At 31.8% G+C, this 15,170-nt stretch overlaps 2 protein-coding genes across 5 annotated transcripts in view; both read right to left on the minus strand.

Annotated features, from left to right (window-relative positions):
• The window catches only part of LOC109353544 (glutaminyl-peptide cyclotransferase-like), a 10,734-nt gene extending 4,033 nt beyond the window's left edge, over nt 1-6,701 (minus strand). For 2 of the 4 annotated variants that reach the window (XM_019595862.1, XM_019595863.1), the window contains exons 1-10: nt 6,410-6,700; nt 5,325-5,381; nt 4,939-4,974; nt 4,242-4,306; nt 3,054-3,117; nt 2,322-2,439; nt 2,068-2,165; nt 1,834-1,904; nt 1,320-1,347; nt 1,115-1,169 (exon numbers count right to left, since the gene is read on the minus strand). In XM_019595862.1, coding sequence (XP_019451407.1) covers nt 1,115-1,169; nt 1,320-1,347; nt 1,834-1,904; nt 2,068-2,165; nt 2,322-2,439; nt 3,054-3,117; nt 4,242-4,306; nt 4,939-4,974; nt 5,325-5,381; nt 6,410-6,580 — 763 coding nt within the window. In that variant the 5' untranslated portion in view covers nt 6,581-6,700. Of the gene's footprint in view, nt 1-1,114; nt 1,170-1,319; nt 1,348-1,833; nt 1,905-2,067; nt 2,166-2,321; nt 2,440-3,053; nt 3,118-4,241; nt 4,307-4,938; nt 4,975-5,324; nt 5,382-6,409 lie in introns of all 4 variants that reach the window. The other 2 variants (XM_019595865.1, XM_019595864.1) reach the window with 2 other exon arrangements.
• LOC109353545 (glutaminyl-peptide cyclotransferase-like) lies at nt 8,290-15,170 on the minus strand. Its single transcript, XM_019595866.1, has 11 exons — nt 14,924-15,170; nt 12,554-12,610; nt 12,176-12,211; nt 11,486-11,550; nt 10,811-10,874; nt 10,085-10,202; nt 9,825-9,922; nt 9,605-9,672; nt 9,158-9,185; nt 8,930-8,984; nt 8,290-8,397 (listed from the first exon to the last, which is right to left on the minus strand). Exons 1-11 carry the CDS (start codon nt 15,068-15,070, stop codon nt 8,300-8,302), a joined length of 834 nt encoding a protein of 277 aa, XP_019451411.1. The 5' UTR covers nt 15,071-15,170; the 3' UTR covers nt 8,290-8,299.

Consider the following 15,170-nt stretch of genomic DNA (forward strand, 5'->3'; position numbering starts at 1 on the left):
TAGTGTCTGTTGGCGATGATTAACATTTTCGCTCTTTCTTTTTGGATTTTGTATATGTTAGTGGCGATGTAGTTTCCGCCTTTGTTGACTTAGTTTGTATGAACTAAAGATGACTTAACCGTTTATATGCATTGTGTTATTCAGGAAATTGTGAATCAGGTTAAGTTATCATTCGATAACGATAAGTTGATTTTCCGCATTTGAGTTACTTAAAGTGATGTCCCGGAAAAGGAAGGTTTTAAAAAGGAAACAATTTTATACAATCTCTTTATTATTCAAAAAAAAAATTTACCCATTTTTCCGCAATGTTTTTTAGAAGTATTTTTCGGGGCGTTACATACTGCCTAAATGAGTCAAACCTATTGGAGTTAAATAAGTATTCAAAACTAAGCTTAACGAAGATGAAGATGTAGAGAAGCTCAAAACAAGGCTGGTGGCAAAAGGGTATGCACAACGCCATGAAATATATTACACTGAAGTATTTGCTCCTATGGCAAGACTTGATACCATCCGTGTGATACTCGCAATTGTTGCACAATTCAGTTGGGAAGTTTTTCAACTTAATGTGAAGAGTGCACAGTAATTATGCACGCTCATTCGAGACTAAAACGCATATGCATTAGTTTAAGGGAGGAATTGTTAGATATATTTTAGCTGTTTTAGTTTGGTTGTTTTACTTTAGTGTTTATGAAGAATAAAACCATTATAGGCATTGAAATTGGTGGCCGGTTACATTTCTTTTTCGGTTTTGAATAAGGCTATATATAACCTCAAGTTGATCAATACAATGTATCTTTTCTTGTTTCTATTATCTCTGAATTTCTGAGTTCCAGAAAGAAGTAACTTTTATTTATTGAAGCTTAGTAATACTTATATTTTGATATCTATTTACATCAGATATCATGTTTAATAATATTAATTATAATAAAAAATAGTATAAATAATATATCTTGGCTGAAAAGAATATTCTCTAGTACTGTAGAGATAAATTATTGTTTTTGCACTTGCATTGAAGAGTAAAAATTTCACATCCTTCCATTTTTTATCTTAATTCATATTGGATAAATGTAAATAATATGTCTGAATAATAATAAAATAAAAAACTGTAACTAACCAAAAATCCGCTTTTGTTGACCATCCCATGCTATCCCGTTCAAAACTTCAATACCCTACAAGAAGATGATTCACTGTTTATAGCAGCTTGTATTTTAATCCTATTTTTAAATTAAATTATAGATGCACTATAAGAATGACACATATATACACGAATAATAGAAAAATATCTTATTTCTAGATATGAAAAGGCTCAGGTTTCTTACAATATTCCCTTCCTTCAGTAGTTCTTCCCTGCATATGATAGATAAAATATAACTTCAAGCAACAAATGGACAAACATGCTTTTTAAAATAGTCCTAGTCAATTTAATCCTCGAAAAATTATTATATGATGGTCTTGGTATTGTAATTTTTTGCCATCAAAATAGTCCAAAAGTCACTGTTTACTAAGACCAACTTGATTACATGTAATGACCAAAAATCATCCTTTAATGGGCAATAATGTCACTAATAGCTAGAGACAAGATTGACTATTTACAAAACAAATATTTGTTATCCTAGGTCTCGTCACATATGTTGTCTCGTAGTAATAATAATGAAACAAAAATATCAAAGTTTTTAAATTTTTTAATTAACATGAGATATATTCGCATGGGACAACATATCAAACATAATATGAGTACAATAGATCTATGTTCTGTTTACATTACTTATTATTGCATTAACATATACATAAGCACTAAGTACTTTGCATATGGAGAAGAGGGAAAAGTCATACCTTAAATTTTGTAGGAGAATCCATCCAAGAACACCACCATCATTGGGAGAGATTCGTACAATGCAATCAGTCTGCATAATAAAATACAGAGCCCAAACAAAATCCAGCTTAATAGAGAACCTTGGACCACAGATATATGCATATATGACTAACATTTGTCTTCACTTTGCAGAATTTTAGGGAAAGAGATCTATTGTCTCCAATAATCTTAGTTGAACATGTAAAAAGGCATACCATATATACATTTGCCCAAATTTCACCATTGACATATTCCAATTCATTGAGTAATTGTACTTGATGACCCTTATAGTAGACAACTTCTTTTGATACAGCTACATCAAAGAAAACTTGTGAAAATGGAAGGCAATAAAAGGTAATCTAATCGAAGCATTGTCGAGTTCGAAAGCTGGACACAAGAAGGTTTGAGAAAAGAGGTTTCAAATATAAATGTTGATAAGGAAAGGAAAAAATGCATTAGAGAAAAATACCTTTAAAAGTTTGAGGATCCATTCGATACAATGTTGAACTGCCATCACTTCCAAATAAGACTTTTCCATCAGTTGCCAGACCCCAACCTTCTTTCATCTCATGATTAAATGTCCCTAACTTCAGAAATTGTAAGACCAAACTGTTAGAGATGTGCCTAGCTATATTAACAGAGGCATGGTGTGTCAATCACTCTTGTATCGAAAAACATAAAGGGCGGCCAAGTGCACGAGACTCCCAATTAGTGGATGAGGATGATAGATGTATGCAGCCTTACCCCGTAGGTGGAGTGACTGTTTCCACGGTATGGAAGAGCATCTCACGGAAAATTATGAAATAACAATAGAAGCAAACCTTCCATGTAATCAACACCATGGTTACAGGATCTAGCTGCCAAAATTATGCCCAACCGGTTCGTATGAATACTCAATTTTTTTAATGAAAATAGCATTCCAAGTTATAACTTGCACATTTTCTGCCTCAAAGTATTTTTAATCATATATAACCAACTGAAGTTGCCTAAATCATTATTCAACCAAACTTTCAACTCCAAGCTTATATTTAATTTTTTAAAAAGTGAAGCTTCCAAAAAAACAATTAGCATGAAATATTAAAAGTATAAAGTAAAAAGAAGATACATGTAATATTAAAACAGTAAAGTCTAATTGTATCAAAATAGTGAGAGCTACTCAGACCATGACAAAATTGCATGAATGGGAAGGTAAAGTACAAACTCTGCTTAAGTTTTTCTGGTCATATATGAAACCAAAGTTCTGCGACCAAGTTAATTGGAACAGCCTACAAATGCAATAGAAAATTTATTAGAATCAACCCAAACATCAAATAAAATAATAAAAATGGATTTAAAAAACAATGATTAACAACTCAATATTAAGTGGACAAGCCAAAAACACATTATAACTGAGTAGTCCCCAAGTTTAAGTAAACATAGCCTACACCATCCAGAAGCAATGGAATAAATGGAAATGGTGCAGAAAACTAGAGAGTCACTATGCACTTTTCATGTCTAGCAACCTAAACTGGCAAATGCTTGGTATTTTAGAAGTATTAGTAATTACTTTGAAAGCCAATAGAAACTAAAACAAAAAACGGCAATAAAAACATGGGGTCATTTGTGAACTTATTGTCTTACCAAACCATATGAGAAAACAGCATTACCATATTCTTTTACTCCTTGTTGCATTTTGGCAAGAAGTTAGATGATTTAGGGGGATGAGAACACAGCATTACCAGGGGATGTTTGCGTGACTTTTGTAATTAAGATAAACATCAAGGAAAGTCGGTGTAATTTACCATTTTTGTATTTAACATGCCCTATCACACAAGAGTCCTTTGGGCTTTAAGGGTATAATATTAGTATTTTATGCCTGCTGTAGAATGTAACAGATACAAAATCCACAAAACCAAAATTGTCTCACTCCAAAAATAAGGCTTGTCTCGATACAGTTGAGAGACAAACCTTAGTCCGGAGGAGACAAGTTCGATTTTATGGATTTAGTACTTGTTAGATTCTACAGCTGGTTTGAAGATTGAGCATTGTCTATGCTTCAATGACAAAGGCTCAAGTCAGGGGTTTGTTAAATATAAGTTAGAGGTGAGCTTTGATACGATGTAATGTTAAGGGTGTTGTTATAGGTTCAAATACAGGAAACAACTTCTTTTGCGGACATAAGGTTATGCATATATACCTTCCCTAGACCACACTAGGTGGGAGCGTACTAGAGTAACAATAAAAAAAAGTTTATGTTCACCCACAAACAATTCTTATAATATGTTGACATTTTCCCCTCCCTTTACCATCTCCCAAATTATTGAAAGCAGAGTCTTTGTTGAAGTTTAGAAATCTAAATAGTGGACCAATAAATAAATGAAAAATATGCAACAAAATTTGCATTGCACACCTTTCACCGAGGAGAGTTAAACCTTCCCCAAATAACGAATCATCCATCCTCTGAAGTTCCTCAACCTGCATGTAGAACAAATGATAAATATAGAAAATTTACAATGACTAAACATGAAATTTATAATTGCCTATACCCTAATGGCATAGCCACAATATATCCGATGCATATGGTTTATTAAGTTTTTTTTCTTGTAGTATAACAAACAATGTAAAACAAAGGAACTTCCACAATAGATCTGATGCATATGGTTTATTAAGTTTCAAGCACACTTTTTTTTTCATTTTGGTGATAGAAGAACACTAATGTTTTTAAACCTGTGATTCAAAGTCCAGCACATTTACTCTAAATCCATTTGGCCTCTAGTAATGTTTATGTTTCACTTTATTCATCATTTTACAAGTTATAAACAAGTGCATTATTCCCAGCAACCTACATCCATAAAAATAGTATCCACATTCATATTGTACACTTTGTACTACCCTCTATGCACAATATAATTGATCATTGCCAGAGTAACTCAGTTTATCAGCTTGCAGTGATAAGTGCATGCATAATAACAGAACTTGTGTCTGGAATGAACCAACTCAATAGTTCGTTTTCTTTGTGGTGATTCATATAATCGGAAAACAGAATAAATTGAGTATTTGAATTTTGAACAATTTCATGGAAGAGTTCAAGAACCAGGACTCCATACCCTCCCAGTATGAAGATCTACTTTCCTGACAGATGACTGAAACAACAAATAATTAAAGTGTTAGACGCAGCATTACTCACTTAAAACGAGATTGGAACTAGAAATATCAGAATGTGTTGAGAAAATATAACTAATCATGATTCACATGATACATTTAACAATAAATAAAAGCTTCAAAACACTTTGGTCTTTTCCAATAGTTTAACCAATACCAGTTATATTGGTATTCCAGCCTAAGATAAGTTGATCTTAGATGAACCGGTATCATTGAGAAACAAAATATTCAAAATTTCCTACCTTAGAAAGGAAAATGGTAAGACAAAAGGATAATAAAAATCATAGAGAACTAAGAGGAATAAAAAAGGGAAAGAAATGAGTAACATTACCTCTCCAAAAAGACCAGTTGACTCAAATAATGTGTCATTTCCACCATAAAGAAGGCCCTAAAAATAGAAAAGACAGAGGCAAGTCATTTATTTCTTCCTTAGTTACAGATTAGGTAGCATCTGTTTTATCATCTTGGCAATTCATTAATGTAGTGATCCATGCTTTTACTGATACATCCATAAACTCTTCTCAAAATATGTATCTCTTAACATGAAAGTTGATGTTTCCAATAGTAAGAAGTTTATGTGCAACTGATGATAGAGAATCCAAGAAAATTCTCAAGTCTATCATTAAATTTAGTCTTGCTTTTTATGACATCCTTTAACTTCATTTTGTGCAGAACCCAACAGTTCCTTTCAAATTCAATTGAAAAGCAACTGGACCTACAAATGGCGCTTAAAGAATTCGTTTGCGAGATGATTTTTAGAGAGGAATGAAAGGAAATAGAGGGCTTGAAAGTTTTCTCACTAGTATATTTAATGACTTTGAAGCCTTTATCTACTCTCCAATAACCAATTCTCAAAAGTAATGAAAAGTTTATAATCCCTCAAAGAGTCCTTGTGTATAGGAACTATCTTTTGGGCATGTGACTACTTGTAGCTCTCATAGATTGAAATAGCGACACTTATAAATTAGATTTCTAAATTCATAAAAAAATTGAGACCTAATTGATAGAAAAATGGTAATATTTTGTAGGCCACAAACTCTCAATTTCAAGTATATAACCCAACAAAATTTCCAGAGACTCGAACCTAACACAAATGTCCAACTTAATTACAATTTTTGATAAGTTGAGGGTTCAATTAAAATAAATTAAAGTTCAGGATCCTATGTAATTTTTGGAATTTTCCACAAATTACATCGTAATTAAACCTTTCTTTTATACATCTCTGATGCTAACTGAGACCAAGGCAACACTTCTCATGTATGATCATAGAATTAGAAAATATTAAATATCATTCCAGGTCTTGAATAAATTCATCAACAACTATGAAGAAAACATAGCATTCCACACACAAATTGTTCGTCCCATGATTACAAATAAATAAATTAAAATACATATTTTTAAAAATATTTTTTTTACCTCTGTATAGGCTTGAGGATCATGAGGAAATTGGTTAACGATGTTGACCATATGATATGAAACCTCATGAAGTTGAAACGCGAGACAATTGTTGGAGAAAATGAACAAAAGGGTAATAATGAGAGAAGAAGCTGAGAGAATCATAGAAACTGAAGAACAAGAAGAAGCCATGGAAACTCATGGAAGAAGAGTTTAAGGTTCTTTAATAATACTCATGCCTCTTATAGTCTTATTTGTCTCTTTCCCATTTGTTCCTCGTGTCTCACGTGTATCACAAACAACATAAACAACCTCATTTTACCAGTTCTTAGATTTGAATCATCTAAAGTACCATGTTTTATCAAATTCTTAAAATTATTTAGTACATTAAAATCATGATGATGGAAATACAAGATCATTTCAATTTAGTCAATTCATTTATTAGCATCCTCTATCTCCTATAAATTACACCCTCTTCTCAAAATACAAGTTTCTTAAATGTATTTGATAATATATATATATATATACACTTTTAACTCCATGTCTCATTTACATTTTATCTTCTTCATATTTAAAATACACAAAATAAATAAGTAAATAACTCTGTAATTTTTCATTGCTCATTATAAATATGCAAGCCAACTATGGTTTCAACTTTCAATCAACAACATGATGATTCTAAGTAATATCCAGCCACAAATTTTCAAAGGCCAAAACTATGGGACCTTATTCACCATGACAATGTGAATGTGATGAAGATGAAAGATACTGAAGTATGAATGAGTTGTTTTCTTAATTGATGGAGTTGGTGAATGTTATGAGGAGTTGCAGTTAATTGTATAAGCAATAATAGAAAACCAATATCTCAAGAGCAATAATTGAGGAGGAGGTGAAAGAGAAAGAGGAAGAAGCAACATTGACATAAAAAGTGAAGATGAAGCAAATTGGAAGTGGTGCAGTAACTATAGTCATGAATAAAAGGATTATTACATACTTATATATTTCCTTCAATATGTAATCCATGTAAAAGATATTATTTATAGAGGTCTTTTAATAATAATGTAAAAAGTATTTAACTGCACCGGGTACAGAACAACGAAATAGATACTGCGAATTATTTAACTATGAATTTTTGGTTGAAAGGCTAGTCACATTTCCTCAAGTGCAAGAGTTTTGGTGATGTAATGATAGATAGAGTAATGAAAGATAAAGAATAAGGCAGCGATAGGATGGAGAAAGTCTTGAAAAGTGACAGCAACAAGGACATGTATTTTTTTGGGTTCTTTAAGTTGGTTTGGTTTTTTAAACAACCAATCAAGATTAGTTTAACTTGTTGTTTTAACTTTGTTAGAAACAAACCAACTAGTATAAAAATCAAAATAATATGATGACCTATCTTATTTTACTAGCATTAAGTTACTATGTATTTTATTCATAAAAAACACAATACTACACAGATTTAGATTTTTAGTTAGTAATAAGTCTCTACTCGTCATCTGCTCTGAATTTCTAAGTTCCCTCTAATGTTTATAATGTTATTGATTTGGTTGTTTGAACTTTAGAGTGTCATTTTAACAATATTATCCGTGTTTTAATCAAATAGTCTATTGCTTATGGTAATGTTAGAATGATAGTAACTTGTAGATTTTATTTTGAAACAAACATTCATTTGGGTCTATTGTTTAGAATATATTAATAATTGTAAAACAAATGTTTGTTTTTCCTTATGTTTTTATTGATAAAATTGTAATTTTATTATAAATAAAGAGATAAAAGTGTCTTTATACATTATATTTTGTTTATTAAAATGTAATACTGTTTCTTCAATGAAGATAATCCTTATTCCATTTTCCTTTTACATAACCAATATAATATATCCAACCCAACTCAGTCACGAAAGGGTATATAGCTCTAACGCAAGCAAAGTTGCTCAATGACCCATTCTTCAATTGGTTCCTTTATAGGAGAAACCTTCACTTCATACAGCTTTGGCCACAGTTTTCCAGTCACTGCAACCAAAGACATAAATTAAATAAATTCACAAGTACTGGAAATGATAAAATGAACAAGATCAAAGAAAATTTAACCTTCATTTGTTAATGCTTACTAGAAAATTCCCAAAGGAAAATAAATGTAACATTTTACCAAATATTAGATAATTTATTAATCTTTTCAATCAAAATGGTTGAATTTGTTGTGTATTATGCATATCATTTTAACATTTCCAAGTTAAACATGGTTTTCTTTCCTTCTCATTTTGACCTCTATTTCAATCAGATGTTATTGCTTACTAATATGTTTGAATAACAACTTTTTAATGAACAATTTAATAAACTAAAAACCAATAAAGTGTTGGTCTAATGGTGCAAGATCTCGTTAAATTTCTAGAACAATAAAAAAGTTAAAGGGTTTGATTTCTGTAAGTAACACTTGTTGGGAGGGTAGTCACACACCACAAAATGTATTAGTTCTTTACTAAAAGATGAAGGATATCCTTGCACTACCATTTTTTTTTTAATAAACTAAAAAAGTGGAACTTACCAAAAATTCTATTCTGCTCACCATCCCAAGCTATCCCATTCAAAACATCAATACCCTAAAACAAGATGATTCACTGTTTAAGGCAGCTTGCTTTCTATTTTATTCTAAAATTAAATTATAGTTGAGCTATAAGCCTATAAGAATGTAACATATATATAGAGAGAGAGAGAGACTGAATAATAGGACAAAGATATTATTTCTAGAGATCAAAAGGCTCAGGTTCCTTACCCTATTTCCAGCCTCCACTAGTTCTTTCCTGCATATCATAGATAAAATGTAACTTGAGCAACAAGTTGAAAAACGTACTTATTAAGGTACTTAACACTTATTTTGTTCATAGAAAGACTTTTGGAATGATCCTTCAAAGAATATTACTTGAAGTTGGTCATGGACTTAATTTTTTTGGCAGAAAACTAGTCCAAAAGTCACTGTTTACTAGGACCAAATTGATGCCAGTCAATGACCAAAAACAATATGACCAATAATGTCACTAATCTTAGGATCTTTAGTTAAGAGGGTGAGCATCGGTACAATGGTAATGTTGCTTGCAAGGGTAACGTTGATATATGCAAGGACATCCTCGTGCATTGGGTCGCCCAACAACTTATTCTTTCGTTAACGTATGTTTAAGCATTAAGTAATTGGTTTGTATATGGAGAAGGAACAAGGCCATACCTTAAATTTTGGAGGAGAATCCAACCAAGAAAACCATCTTTGGGAGAGATTCTTGCAATGCAGTCAGACTTCAAAATGAAATACCAACCACAAACAAAACCCAGCTTAACAGAGATAACTTTAGGCCACAGATATCATGCATATAACACTAACATTAATCTTAACTTTGCAGAATTTTAAGGAAAGAAGTCTACAATCAGTTGAACATGCAAACACATACCTGATAAATATTTGCCCAAATTTCACCATTTATGTATTCCAACTCATTGAGATTGTATACTTGCTGACCCTTATAGTAGACAACTTGTTTTGACACAGCTACATAAAAAATGGCAGACTAAATTCATGGATATGGAAGGCATACAATCTAATCGAAATATCATCGAGTTTAAAAGCCGGACATAAAAAGGTTTGAGAAAAGGGGTTTTGAATATAAATGGTGATACAAAAAGGAACAAGAAAATCATTGGAAAGGCAGACCTTTAAATGTTTGAGGATCAAGTTGATACAAGGTTGAACTACCATCACTTCCAAACAAGACTCTTCCATCAGTTGCGAGACCCCAACCGTCGTTCATCTCATGATTGAAGGTCCCTAACTGCAGAAATTGTAAAGCAAGTTGTTTGAGATTTGGTTAGCTATATGTTGGGGCATTCAGCCCTCAACTAAGGAGCATCTGAGGAAAAAATACGAAATAACAAAAACAATATCGGTATTCGCAAACCTTCCATGTAATCAAGACCATGGTTACTGACTCTAGTATAAAAAACTGCTAAAAAAGTATCCTACCGGCTTGTATGAATTCTCGATGTGTTTTAATGAAATCAACATTCCAAGAACAACTTACAGTCTTCTGCCTCAGAATATTTCTAATCAGATATTGTCAACTGGATTACTCGTATTACCATCCGAATAAACTACAATTTTAAGCTTATGTTCAAATTTTCAAAAAGAAGCTGCTAAAGTAGAAAAATAGCTTGAAACATCAAATTATCAAATCAAACGAAAAAAAGAGATGTTAGATTACACTATCTCAACTTTAAGAATATATTTATACAATCATGCAGAACAGTAAAGGCAGATTGGAAGTTAAACAGTTTGATATGATGCTGCTTTCAGTAAAGTCTCAATGGATCACAATAGTGGGAGCTACTCAAACCATGACAAAGACAAAAATTTGCATGAGTGAGAAGGTAAAGCACAAACTTCGCTTAAATTTTTCTGGTCATATATGAAACCAATTTTCTGCATCCAAGTTAGTTGGAACAGCCTACAAAAAGTGCAATATAAAATTTATTAGGATCAACCACAACATCAAATAAATGAGTAGAAAAAGGATAAAATTTTGTGATGAATGACTCTAAATCAAATATATAAGCCAAAAGCACAATATATGTGGATTTTCCTAAGTTTATGTAAAATACCCTACAGCATCCATAAGCAACAGGAAACAATTGCAAAAGTGCAGAAAAATAGTGAGTCACAACAAGGTTTTCACTTCTAGCAACCTAAATTGGCAAATACTTGGTACTTTAGAAGTATTAGTAATTAGTTTGAAGATAGAAACTAGTATATACAACAACAATCAAGCCTTAGGTTCTGCTACATGAAATATGAATCAAAAGATGCCACAAATTAGGTCAGCTACTCAAATCATGTCGTTTGAAAAAGTATTAATCTTTCTCAATCGTTTTGTCTAAGGTTTTTCTTGGCCTCCTTTTGCATTTGAAAATTGGACTAACTTACATTTGATCTATTCTCCTTACTAAAGACATCTTTGTACTTATTGTCACATACCAGACCATATGAGGTCACAAATATAGAAACATACATACTTGAGGAACAAAAAAAACAATTTAGATCAATTTTCTCCTCACGCACCTTTTGCCTAGGAGAGTTAAACCTTCTCCAAATAAAGAATCATCCATCTTCTTAAGTTCCTCAACCTGCGTGTAACACAAATAAAAAACATGAAATTTACAATAAATTCCTAACTATCAAATACTTCATGAAACATAAAAAGCATGGAACATCATTTGATATGAACAGCTCCTACATATATACATTTGGTTAATTGAAACTACAAATTTCTAATTGCACATACCCAAGTGGCAGAGCCAAAATACATCTTATGCTTGTGGTTTAAGCTTTCTTAAATTGTAGCATACTAAGTAGTGTTAAACAAAGGAACTTCCAAAAAGATCAAAAGAAGAATGAATCACTTCCTCAACCTCTTCTCATATATATATGAAACATGCATTATTTCTCTAACTATCTCAGCCCTCAACTAATTAACTAACTTCCTCAATAACAGATGATAACAGATGTAACACTAACAAAACCTGACTAGTATTCCAACTAATTTACTACTGGGTTTATGGAACCCACATTCATAAAATCTTATTAATAGGGACAAGTATGAATAAATGGAAAATATTATTAATAGTGAAATCATTTTTGCCTTTTGACAACCACGTTACAAGAACCTTTATAATATTAACAACAAAAGTAACCTGGTTATTTGAATTTTTAACATGTACATGGAAGAGTTCAACAATCATGGGTCAGTACCTTTCCAGTACGAAGAGCAACTTTCCGGACAGATGACTGAAACAACAAGTAAAGAAAGGGTTAAACACATCTAATAGGAACACAAATATTCAGAATGTAATAGGAAAGCATAACTAATCATGATACATGTTTAAAACACTGGTCCTTTCTAATAGCTGACACCAGTACTGATTATGATGGCATCACAGGTTAATATTTTTGAACATAAGTTGATTTTGGATGATCACTATTGAGAAACAAGAACAGAAAAATATCCCATCTATTCCAACATAAGAAAGGAAAATGACAAGACAAGACAAGAAGGTTCATAAAAATCATAGAGAAATAGGAGGAATAAAAGAAAAAACCAAAGAAGGGAAAGAAAATGAGTAACATTACCTTCCCATAATCACCAGTTGACTCAAATAAGGTGTCATTTCCAGCATAAAGAAGGCCCTGAAAAAAAAAACAAAGGCAAGCTTTTTATCTCTTCCATCAGTTACAGAGATGGTCTCACTTTTGTTTATGCGGCTTGCAAAAATAAAAGATGACATCAAAAATATATTATGATTGAGTCACATGTTGTTCTCTTTTTTGTAACATTGCCCAAAATATTCAAATAGATTATCAACTAAGCCGCCATCTCCGAGATAAAATAGTTCTCTATTTTCGAATTGTTACTACACTCTAAGAAGCTCTCGAATACACTCATGATTTGTTTTTGCCAATTCTCGAAATAACTATAGTATGGCTACTAGTACTATTTCTCGAAATCCACACTTTCCTATGATTTGACTACCGGGGTCAGTTCTTGATATTCCTACACTTTGTTTGTGTCAACTCTAGTATCACATAAAGAAAGAGGGAGGAGGGAGCCAAAAAAGCTTTGTTAAAGAGGAAGAGAATGGGGAGACCTCTATTAGACTCCCAACGGCCTAGAAAAAAGATATCGTCCTAAGCGACCACATGATCTGACAGCCAAGATGAGTCCAACGGTCACACAATCGGATCTCCAACCCGAGCCAAGCCGGACAACAGAGGTGGTGGTATGCGCGTGGGGAGTTTTCATTGTGAGTCTGCACCCACCAAAACTCAATTATATCCTTTGGGACACGCTCTTAGAGAGCATTAAAGGCTTATAAATCAGTTTGTAAGTACATCCTCCATACTATGTGAGATTAGGAGTTTTTTCATTTCACGTCCAAAAATCCTGATTAATGATGCATTAACGAGACATGTTCCAGAGAATGTTCCAACAATAACAAATGAAGTTATGTATGTTATGCATAAAGCTTGATGGTTGCCATCTTAAAGAAGATTATCTGATGATGCTAGAGCGTCAAAGAAAATTCTCCAAGTCCATCATTGAATTTAGTCATGGTTTTATGCCATCCCCTAACTTCATTTTGTGCATACACAACCAGTTTCTTTCATATTCAATTAAGAGGCCACTGGACCTATGAGTTTCCCTTTAATGAACTTGGGTAAAAAACCTCTTCAAGAGTGACTGAAAGGGCTACCTTTTCTGAACCCTTTTCATAGAATATATAAATTATGGAATGGAACATGATTTTAATCAATATTTAATTCTTTTCTACCAAATACCCATATTTGATCATAAAGTTATATGAAGCAAAAGAGAGACTCTGGTAGTGTTTGCCATAGAGACAAAACGGGATGAAAAGGATGTTCTGATGTGATTCCACCACTTTCAATACAACCAAAATGTACAATGTTTTAATCTTATGTCTTGTTCTTTTATAAAATATGCAGAACACAAGATAGAATCCCGATGTTCTATTCTATCTTGTTTTCTTATATGTCTGCAACCTGATAATAGATTAATAGCATCATTCCACGTCTCCAAAAAACTCATAAACAACTATGAAGAAACATAATTTTGAGTTCAAAATCAAATGTTTCTTCAACTATCTAGAAGTCATTGGTTTAGTGGCTAGATCTCAACCACCTAAAAGTTAAAGTTCAATTTTTGTCATATTTGTTGAGTACAGGACAGTCATACACCCAAAAAAAAGTTCTTTATAAAAAAGTGAGGAATACTTTCGATAATATAAAAAAATGGTTCTTCAACTCTTTACCTTCCTCTCCCTAAAAAAGGAAAAAATGTTGCACCAAGTTTTATACAAGTTACAAAGATATATATTTTTACCTTACAATATAAAGATATTACACTCTTAAAAAATAATCTGATATGAAACCAATTTCAAATATAGATTGCAAAAATATTAGTCTTCCACTAGCTAAAAAGCCTATAAGGAACACCCTAAAAGTAACTTATGGATAAGAATGACTATTATGATTAACATATTTATAAATTTGTTTTTTTAATTAAATATTATTGTATATATATTATAATTTTTTATTATTTTATAATGACTTTTGGTGATTAAAATAATAATATATTTAAAAATGTACAAAAAAATTATTATTCATATAACAATTATTTTATACATTGATTATTCAAAATATATAAATATATATATTTAAATTTAAAAACTCGTTGGGTACCCGCGTATACTCGTTATCCACTTTGGTAGCCGCAAATAGTATGAGTGCAAAAAAGTACTACTTGTGCTTGTTCCACCTATTGTTATCTCTAATTCCAAACTATACCTAGCAACAATTGAAAACCTGATAATCAACGAGAAACAAAAACAACAATAACAACAAAAACACAAAATTTACACCAATTCAAAATACCAATTATTAAAAATTATAAATTTTAAAAAACAATAATTAAAATTTTACCTCAGTGAAGGCTTGTGAATCGTGGGGGAATTCGTTGACCACGTTGACCATCTCAAAGGAAATCACATGTTCAGACGCATGCAACTTGTATGACGAAATGAGAAAAAAGACAATGACGGAAACAACGATAGAAACTGAGAGAGCCATGTAAAATTGGGTGTAGAAGAAAGAAGACTTGTGGTAGGGTATTTATACTAATGATGATCAAAAGGCTAAATCAATGAAAAGGAAAGTAATAAGAGGTTGA

This window comes from Lupinus angustifolius, chromosome LG08 (assembly GCF_001865875.1).
Source record: "Lupinus angustifolius cultivar Tanjil chromosome LG08, LupAngTanjil_v1.0, whole genome shotgun sequence".
In the NCBI taxonomy this organism is placed as follows: Eukaryota; Viridiplantae; Streptophyta; class Magnoliopsida; order Fabales; family Fabaceae; genus Lupinus; species Lupinus angustifolius.